At 36.3% G+C, this 10,380-nt stretch overlaps 1 protein-coding gene and 1 long non-coding RNA gene across 3 annotated transcripts in view; one reads left to right on the forward strand and one right to left on the reverse strand.

Annotated features, from left to right (window-relative positions):
• LOC107838207 (uncharacterized) overlaps positions 1-10,380 on the reverse strand; it is a 27,247-nt gene continuing 16,867 nt past the window's right edge. The window contains exons 4-5 of the long non-coding RNA XR_001664266.1: positions 7,796-7,917; positions 1-51 (exon numbers count right to left, since the gene is read on the reverse strand). This is a non-coding gene — a long non-coding RNA (uncharacterized LOC107838207). The remainder of the gene's footprint in view (positions 52-7,795; positions 7,918-10,380) is intronic.
• Positions 5,442-10,380, forward strand: part of LOC103149233 (secretory phospholipase A2 receptor-like) — a 29,736-nt gene continuing 24,797 nt past the window's right edge. The window contains exons 1-3 of one of the 2 annotated variants that reach the window (XM_016679795.1): positions 5,442-5,772; positions 7,437-7,693; positions 7,775-8,812. In XM_016679795.1, the coding sequence (XP_016535281.1) occupies positions 5,472-5,772; positions 7,437-7,693; positions 7,775-7,960 (744 nt within the window). In that variant the 5' untranslated portion in view covers positions 5,442-5,471 and the 3' untranslated portion in view covers positions 7,961-8,812. Of the gene's footprint in view, positions 5,773-7,436; positions 7,694-7,774; positions 8,813-10,380 lie in introns of those variants that run through there. The other variant, XM_016679794.1, reaches the window with a different exon arrangement.

Consider the following 10,380-nt stretch of genomic DNA (forward strand, 5'->3'; position numbering starts at 1 on the left):
GAGATGTGGAGTCCTGGAGAAGAACAGCAACTCATCCTTCGGCATCAGAGACTGCAATGAGAGAAGGAACTTCTTCTGTTACATAAAACCTAAAAAATATCAGGGTCAAACTACAGGGGAGGGTAGCAATTGTGTACCTCCAGGGTAGTGTAATTAGCTGGAGCTTTTTATGTGGCCCTCTAGACTCCAAATTACATCAATAAGACCGTCCAGTTTTTCACAAATCTACAAAATTCACATAAGATCAACAAATCTCCACATTGTTTCATCTGATTTTACTGCAAATTTTCTCAAAATTGGTCAAAAACATTGAGTTTAAGTGACTGCTTCAGGCCTCAGCCTTACTTATAGTTCATAACTGTTAGGGAGAGTAGTAAAAAGTCACATTTAACACACTATCATAGTGCAAATATTGTAAAAAATGCTTATAAACATTTCTAAATTGGCACCACAAAATCTGTATTTTTTTTTTATTTGCAAAAAACCCACTAAAACAATCACAAAGTATTTATTGATATTGTAGCAGTTTAATTGGTTTTGTCAATATATTCAGGCGCAACTGGCCCTTTAAGAACATTCAGATTTTTGATATGGCCCAAACTGAAAGTGCTGCTATAAACCCGTAGATAAACAGTCATATAAATTTGTTCGGCAGTTTAATACTGTAAGTAAAGACTCTTCATTCGTAGATGATAACTTAAACTAGCTGAGTGGTTGGAGGTCATTGTAGGAGGGCTAGAATAATAGTTTAAATGTGTGCTATTTTAGCAATATTCCTAGTCAAAGTAAACTCTGCTTCACAAATCTTTACCTTTGTTTGAATCCGCATGTTTTGACTTGACTGTCCCCTTTCTGCTGGCACAGCTACATGTAACCACTGAGCTACCATAAAGGTTAAAAGTGATTTCTATTCTGTCCTGTTATATTCAAAGTACTCTCTAGTTGCTGTATTAATATTATTATGGGCAGTAATATGGTGAAGGGGAGAGCTTTAAGCTTTGACATTCTCTCTGTACTTGTATGTAAGAATGTTTTTGAGTTGGTCTGCTGTTAAAAACCTTATATATCAGTTTTTATAACTGGGTCTGGACGACATCCTGTGTTCAAAATATATGAAATATTTGGACTGTTCAAACATAACCCAACCTTCCTACAAATTAGGGGTCAGCGTATGGATCTAAATATCAATACTGTCAAAACCAAGGTGAGCGCTGGTACCAGATTCATGTTAGCAAGAGGAGATTAAAACTTTTGTTCCATTTCTCAAATTACTCCAATTTTAGCTGAGGTAACATCATCAATACACACAAGCAGTAACAAGCATTCATCCTTAAGAGAAGTCTGAGTTGGAAAAGAAAAAGTCAAGGACGGAGGAGAGGGTGAGCTCACTAAACTCAAACCTGACCTCCAACAGAGACAGAGAAACAAAATCTGGAATATCAACATAGTCTCCAAAATCAATGAATGCTTTTCTCATTGTAATCTGAGATCAGAGAGGCAATTTTAGCAAGCAGAATAAATTATTACCATCAGTTCAGGCAGTTGAAAAAAAAATCTTACTGGAACTCATATAAATCTGAAACTGAAATATGAAAACAGGTGAATATAATAACTTTTGTGTGTTAACTATTGAAAGAAAAATAGAATTCTTATTTAGGCTGCATGCAGATTGTAGTTACAGACTCAGTTATCCTAATAAACAATTATGTGAAATAAAAGGTAATAAGGGATTTTTTTTATTTCTATACTGCTACATTATTTTATGTTGTAGTTCATTAATTTAAAAAAAGTTATTTGCCTAAAATCTTTGTTCTGTATTTTGTTATAATCAACTAAAGGAAATCAAATCAGCAAACTGTTCAATGATGATGATATTCTATGTAATAATTCAGTAGTTATTAGTGATACTAATCCTCTTGATATCAGATACCAAGTAAAGAGCTTAGCGTCTGTCACTCACAGCTAAACCACTACTGCCACCTACTGGCAGAAATAAATATTGTTTGATGTTTGTCTAAAGTGGATGAGGCTTGAAAAATCCAGTGCAGAATAACAAACAGATTTATTTTAGACAAAGAATAGTAGGATGAATAAACTATCAAAACTCAAATACTTCACACATCCCTTCATATGTTAATAAATCCTCTTTAACCTTTCTCAGGTCTGAGTTTTGGGTCATGTAAATCATCACATACATGCATACAGTATTACACAGTGATTTTTTTTCATGGATCTAATTAAGTTAAATTTTTATATATATTTAACATAATTCTTTTTTTTTTCAACAAAGTCATAATGTAGTGAGACAGGATTTTCCTGGATGGATTTACAGAGACACACTTCTCTGAATGGAAAAACTCAATATAAGCAGAGCTGAGTTGTAGCTACACATTACATTTACTCAGTGTCATTTATTGGAGTAACGTTTTGGGGGAAATGTACTTCTAGGAGTATTTTTACTCCACTGTACTTTTTACTTCTTTTTGAATCATTTTATTCTGAAGTATCGCTTCTCTCACTTGTGTAACATTTCAGATACTCGACCCACTGTGGGTAACTCCACCGAGTGAAGAACAAACATGTTTTAGCCAAAAATTCACCAGACACAGACACACATCTGCAGTTTTATTCATGTTTATTAAGTTTTATGTTGAAAGAAATCGATTTCGAAATGTTCTTATTTTGCCCAATGTTGTTATTATGCTGCTTATATGAATTATTTTCATTTTGGTCCTTAAAATACCAACATAACTTTCCACATAACTTTATATTTATTTTTTTATATATATTTTAAATGATATTCTGATCAGTTACTTATTACTTCAGTAGCCTTTTTACCAAATACGTTTTTCTCATACTTGAATAATTTCTTGGATGGCTAAAAAGATGTCAAAGTAGTGCTTCTCTTGTTTGAGTAAAATTTTTGAGTACTCCAGCTACCTCTGAGTATAAGCAACCAGTTTATTAAGTGAGGGGTGGACAGGTGAGGATGTGAACCCAAGAATGATTATGAAATAAAACGTACTAGGAGATTTCTTTGAGCAAAAGCTCATTAACCAAATGCAAACCTCCTTAGTGTCTCCTTAAATCCCATTAAGCAAATGAGCAGGAAACTGGAAGCTAAATGACTATCACTTAAGAAAATACTGTAAATTTAGACAGTGGCCAATGTCAATCCATTATGCAAGTCACCAAGTTCAGGGTAGTCCTCAAAATGCAACTGGCCTTAATTTCTGAGTTCTAAAAGATGTTTAATTTGAAAGCTTTCACCAGTTCTTCCATCAACTTCACAAAAGATCCTGACAATATAGAGTCGTCTTTGGTTTGGTGTTGACTTGTGCAGAAGCTGAAATACCTTGTCACTTTTGTTGGATACTTTTCAAAGTTGAGCTAAAGTTTAATTTAATCTTTCAGTTTAAGAATATTTAGATAGTCTGGGAAAAAAAAAATACTCTTCTCATCCTCTCTGCACTTTTCTCTTGGACTTACCAGAATTATCTGTTAGCTTGTCTAAACTTAGCTTGGCTAACAAACAAACAAGCTAACAAACTAACAAACAGCTTACCTGTTTGTTAGCAAGTCTGTCTGTAGACCAGGAGTGTCCAAAGTCGGTTCTCAAGGGCCGGTATCCTGCATGTTTCAGTTCTCTCCCTGGTTTAGCACACCTGGATCAAATGATGGTTCATTAGAGGCGTAAGGAGAACATTGACATTCTGAAAAGGTTGTTACTACCACCAGGGAGAGAACTAAAACATGCAGGACCGACTCGAGGACCGACTTTGGGGACCACTGCTGTAGACAATTCGGTGGACAAGCTAACATACAAGCTAAGTCTAACTCTAAACTTAGCATGGCTAATAAACAGGCAAACTGCTTGTTAGCTTGTCCACAGCTTGGTCTCTACTTGGTGCCAAAAAAAAATTGTGATTTGTCCTTTGTTTCTATTGCAGAATGTAGGCTAGCTAACTTTCTTTTTCTGTAATGTGTGCAGTAAAACAGAGGAACATTCTAGTTTTTCTCTGGATTCTGCTCTTACTCTATCTGTTTCTTTTCTTTGTTTTCCACGTCCTCCATTTTTGAAAGTTCTGTAAGTTTACTTTTTTAACTGTTATTAAAACTCTCCACCTTTTTGCCTCTGGGTGTGTCAGCATTTGGGTCAAACAAGAAACCAAATCATGACAACTTAGGGAGAAGGAAGTCAGACATGAATTTGAATGTGTTCCTTTCAAACTTAACATCACAGGCAATTGAAAAAACATTTGTATAAAAATACAATTACACCTAATGCATTTAGTCAAAGGATTATTAGAGATAAAAAAAATAAGTAAAAAGTAAAATAAAAAGTAGTAGATCCATTAATGTACGTACCCCACCAAATAAAAAAACAAAAAAAAGATGGCTAGAAAACAAGAAACCCAGCCAATTATCCCGTAGCAGAGCATTAGCCACTAGCTAACATGATGACAGAACAATTTATCTTGTTTTCCTACATCTGTCACTGTGAGAAGATTCAGGATAAGATGCAAAGTAGAACCATGAGGAGCGAGGGAACAGGGTGGTGACCTCATCCTAATGACTGATAAGTTTAATGCTTTGCTTTGATTGGTTGGTGGAGCTTCTTAACTGAGGGAACAAATCAAGAATCACTATTACCTAAAGTTGAGCTTCAAAGCTGCTTTTCTGTTGCACACTGAGGTGAGTTAGGATGTTTTTAGATAAAAACTGTTCAAAGTTAAATCCTGTTTAAATTACCCATAAATATGTTTGCATTTACTATTTTTTTCCCCCTTAATAATTTCTACTTCATTTTAACGCTTCCATGTGTTGAGAACATATATTAATACTTGCACTGGATAGAAACGTTTCCTCTTTATACTGTTATAAGGTGATGTTGTGGAATCAAAAATTCAGAAGAAATAAAAAGACGACAAGAAGTGACTGGAGAATAATGCTCTGCAGCATGTTTTTGAATGACTTATTGCATTAATAAGTCATGGAATCATGTGTGATTTTTAATTGCGTTTCTTATTTAGGAAACACCACAACTGTGAAAAATTGTGTTTTTTGACATTAGCTGAATAGCTACAAAGTTTTGTGTAGATTTGTAGCGGAAACGCAGCTAATTTATGGCACACTGAGGTTTATATTACAAGGTTTATTAGACCGATTTAGACAAATTGGTCTAAATTATGCCCAAATAGCATTAATTCAATTCAGTTCAAATAAATATAATTCAATCTTTTTACACACTGTCCAATTCCACCTATTTTTAATTCAACACAGCAATTAAAAAGAGTCAGTTGACACCTGATAAATGTTTTGTGTGGTCGGAAAGCAGCTTCTGTTTTTTAAATTCAGCTGTTTGAAGCAATTCAGTATTTCTGTCTTTCCGTGGAAGATGCTGAATATTTCACTGAAATTATTTAATAGAACTGGTTATGTGGCTTGGAGACCAGCGCCGCAGATTCAAGATGAGGAACATCGGCATCTTTTTCTTCCTGCTACTCGCCTCCCATCTTGCCTGTGTGCAGCTGTCGGGCCTCAGACAGAGAAAGTTTTCTTACTACTATTACTACACGGAGACATGGAGAGGAGCCCAGTCTTTCTGCAGGGAGAAACACGATGGTCTGATCACAATCAGAAATGAAACAGAAATCTTGGAGTTCTACAGGTACCAAGGCTGGCTTGGACTGTACCGAGAGAATAACACAAGCCCATGGAAATGGTCCATGAAAGACAAAGTAGCAACCTTCTTCAACTGGGACTTCAACGGTAAGGAAAACATCACAGTTCAGGTAATGATAGAGACAAGTTAGAAAACTTGAAAATTATTTATTTTGAACAAAATCTTGAGAAATAATTTCTCCAAACAATCATCATATTACATCATATGGATGTAGCTTTCTCTCGTAAATCAAGAATGTGTGCATTTAGCTTAAAAGCAGAAACTCTGATTTCCGTTATCGAATGTTTTGCTGCACCCTCTGATATAAAAATGTGCTTCGCTTTTCTCTGAGCATTAGTAAAACCAGCTAATATTTGTTCTGCTTTTTATTGGAAAAGAGCTGCAACTCTACATAATAACAATAACAGACAAAAGATCCACAGCTTAACTTAAACTAGGTTTATAGTTGAAGAGATTAACTAGTTGCGAGGGTGCGCTCACTAGTGGCGCCTCCACGCCTCTTCACTTTGGCCTCATGTGCTGTCGGAGTTGGAATTGTCCAGTTTCACTTAAACTGGATGATTCAGAAGGTAGCAAAGCAGGTTCGCCTGGACTAGCATTTATATGATCCATCTATAAAGTTAGCAATTTTTGGACAATATGTTTCGAGTTCTTAAAGGGGCAGTGTTATGTAAAATCAACTTTTTTGAACTTTACATCGTGTTATAATGTTATTCCCTTTGAGGATAAAGCTTCTCCTCAGAGATGCAGTTTCCAAGTTTCCAAACTTCCATTTTACAGAGCACCTCTGTAAAAGGTGCTCTGTAAAACTCCCCCACTCTGCTCCTTAAGACTAGCCAGCAGCAATTAACAAACACCTGTTGGAACTGCAAATCTTCTCAGCTCATTATATGAGCTACTTCTCAGTGCATCGCTGATAAAAACATTGTTAAACAGTTAATAGAGGAGCCATGTTGTGATGACTTAAAGGTGGCATTTCAGAAAGAGCGGGAGATTTAAAGAGGCAATGGCCCAATTTCAAGGCGTTAAATTACAAAGTCAAATTTCTGTTAAGTGATATTTGACATATAAAGCATTCTTGCAACTAAAGGTAACAGTTACTTGATTGTGTTATAAAACATCATCATGTGCCTGGAAAACATAACACTGCCCCTTTAAAGGAACTTGAATAGAGTAACTGTATCAAAGATAGTAACTGTAGGTTACCATGAACATGCAGCCTGATGGTAGTGGGCGCTCCATATGTGGAAGCTTGATTCTGACCTTGAACCAACTGCTGTATCATTTCCTTCTCTTTTTGCCCATTTGCTGTCTGATTTCTATTGTAAAGGCCATTAGACTCATAAAATATAGAGCATACACAGGGAGACTGCTGTTTTTATTAAGATACCAATGCTAATCTCCAATAAGATATGAAAGACAATTTGACATTAGCCACAACATTCTAATCGGTTCATCTCTACTTCAGCAAAAATATTTAAATGTTTCTAGTAGTGGGGAGTTTCTCAACATAGGCATGACAAATCATATTCCCTTATCATTAAAAATGCAAAAGCATGAGGGAAGGTTTAGATTTGAAATAAAATTGCTCATTTCATTTTCTCATACTTTAAAGAGAACAGGATTAATAAGCTCTCCAGTGCCTTTGGATCTTGACATTAAATTGAGCCGTCTTCATATCAGTGATATAATTTGCTGAATGATCTCCAGATTTCATCGGTAGAATCTATTTCTCCACTGTTTCTTGTAGAACCAGACTCAAACGAACACTGTGCTTATAAGGTGTCGTTCACCAGCAAATGGAGGAATGATGAGTGTGAGCAGAGACATACGTTCATGTGCTATGATGAGTCACTGACTCTGGTGAAGGAGAATAAAACGTGGGAGGAGGCGTTGGAGCACTGCAGGACTCTGAACAAAGTCAACAGATACAACCTGGCAACCCTCATCACAGAGGACGACCATGACTTTGCACAAGAGATAATCCAACTGGCAACCACTGAGGAGGTGGGCTGCTGTTTACTCTCTGGTGATCTTTACCAACTCATCGTCAGTGTTTGTGTTGACCTCCCTGCTACATGTCGGTAGGTGTGGACCGGCCTGCGTTACCTTGGTGATGAGTGGTTCTGGGTGGGTGGAGAACCGGTGCAGTACCAGAACATTCCAAGCTGCCCGGCTGAGAGATGTGGAGTCCTGGAGAAGAACAGCAACTCATCCTTCGGCATCAGAGACTGCAATGAGAGAAGGAACTTCTTCTGTTACATAAAACCTTAAATGTATAGACAGTTAATAAGGCTGAATTCTTTGCCTTATTAATCCTGTTGTCAATTCTAATTATGAACTTTACAAGCTCTACAGTCTTTTAAAGGTTAAATCTATTCAAACATATATGAAGACTAGCATAAGCTATTAAGAATCATTTTTTGACCCTTTTCTATTCATTGTTTTCGTTTCATATGTCAAATCTCCAGCTGGAAGGAACCAACACAATTCACCTAAATGACTTATTTAGAGCTGTAGTAGGTAAGGTTCAGAAAATATTTGCTTTTTACATATTTGCCACTTTGTCATGACAGTACACTATGCAGCAGATAATGTGTGAAAAAATACATGTCGAGCTGCTCTGCTTCCTTACTGCTATCTGTAGAAATACACAGCCCTGTCAGAAACCACCAGTCTGAGCTAGGAGGAGGGTTTTATCGCTGTCAATCATGCTTGGATTCTTGCTGCCAGTTTCTCACAATGGAACCTGTCAAGAATGTTAAGGCTAGTTAGCATGTTGACCAATCAGCTTTGAAAACTTCTCCCTGCTGCTGCTGGTGATTTATTTATGTTTCACATTTGTATTATGTGAAACTGTTCTCTCTCGGAAATTCATTTGCTCTTTCACATATTTACATGAAGTGAATTTCAGAAACATTGTATCCTCCATATTCTTCTGACTATGGCTCTTCACTTTTTTATATTGTACTTTGAAATTTTTCCAATTACTTACAATTTAGTATAACCTCAGTTTGTCTATCCAATAATTATAAAAGTTCACAATTGCTTATGTGTACTTGTGCACTTTTAGTGAACATCTTTTGATAATTTGTCTTTTTTTCTGAATTTCATAGCCTTACAATTCATGCGGGTTTGTTGTTGCATTTATAAATAAAAATGATTTTTGAATAAATTTCCTTTCTCTCAATTCAACCTGAGCTTTCGTCTCACTGATCAACATATCTGACCTCAGACTGTCTTTCTACTTTCCTCACTTTTTACTCACTTCTGTTTTTGACTTGTACATGGACAGCTCCTCATCAGTCGTTTGCTTTGTGCTCATGCCAAGTTTCTCCATTGCTTACTTTCACTGTGCAAATATCTGTTGCATGTAACAGATTCTCACACATATTATGACTGTGATTAATTTCTGATTGAGCCTGATTCTTCTGGTGCCCTACTCACCAGCACTGACCCTGAAAAACGCTACGCAAGTCTGACGTCATTTCATTTCAATCCAGAAAGCATAAAATGAAATGCTGACCTGTTACCTTCTCTCTTTTTTTTGCCTTTGTTCTGAGAGTAGCTAACTTTACTTCATTTATGTTTTGTTTTTTTTTTGTTGTTTTTTTTTTACACAAAATGTCTTTCAGAAAAAAGTACAAAACATTTTGACAACACAGAGATCGCTAATTCAGCAAATGCAACAGATATGCAGAAGCAGACAAAAGTAAGAAATACCTCTGACCACGACATGGCATGGTGCTTCCATGTAATATTTGCTTATATGATACGAGGTTTTACCTACTGTAGGTGTTAGAAATTGAACTGTAAGAGTGGCTTCATGGGACAAAACATGCTACCTACATACTTGCACAATGCAGCCATTCACTTGCATACCGATGACCAAACTCTCTCACAAACACCATTATTCTCTCTTGTTTGTGAGAGGGTTTGGTCATCTTTATGTCAGTGAAGGCTTGTCCCATGGGCCTCTCATACCTTCTGGATGTTGTATCTACACAAACCCGGATCCTGCACCTCCGTCACATCCATCTCCAAGACGCTGTGAATGTCTTCCAGAACAGAGGTGCACCACACATTTTGCCCACTAGGTGGAAGAATTCTATTGTCTCCCACTGTAAATTACAGTATTATGATTCTTCAAAAATATATGCCTATAGGAACGAGCCTTTTAAAAAGCAGTTCATGAACAATCACACTATAAATTAATCACTGGATGTTTCAGATGAAACGACTCAGGCAATAATTCATTCTGACTCCATGCATTGCATCCATGAAACAGTAGAACTTATACTACAAATTAAAAACACTGAAGACTGTAATGTGCACATGTTTATTAATCCTGTGACATGAAAAAATAAGTTGATGTATTCAAATTGTTCTATATAAAAATGCTCAATTTGATTTTAGAACATGTTCAGATGTGTAACAATGTGCCAAACCGGACAGAAGGGGGCGCTGGTGCTGCGTGGACCTCTCTCTCACACACACACACACCTATATACACACACACAAATCTCTTCTACTTTTCAATAATTTCAATTATGTGTGATTTAGAATATGCAAATTTAAACCAAAATGTAATCAACAGCTTGCTGTTATTTCTGAAACAATAATCTCTGATGCAGATCTCCGCTGCCTGGTTTCTATCACAGATTTTAATTTAAAAGTAGAACCCTGTTATATTC

The sequence above is a fragment of the Poecilia formosa genome, unplaced genomic scaffold, assembly GCF_000485575.1.
Source record: "Poecilia formosa unplaced genomic scaffold, Poecilia_formosa-5.1.2 Scaffold220, whole genome shotgun sequence".
Lineage (NCBI taxonomy): Eukaryota > Metazoa > Chordata > Actinopteri > Cyprinodontiformes > Poeciliidae > Poecilia > Poecilia formosa.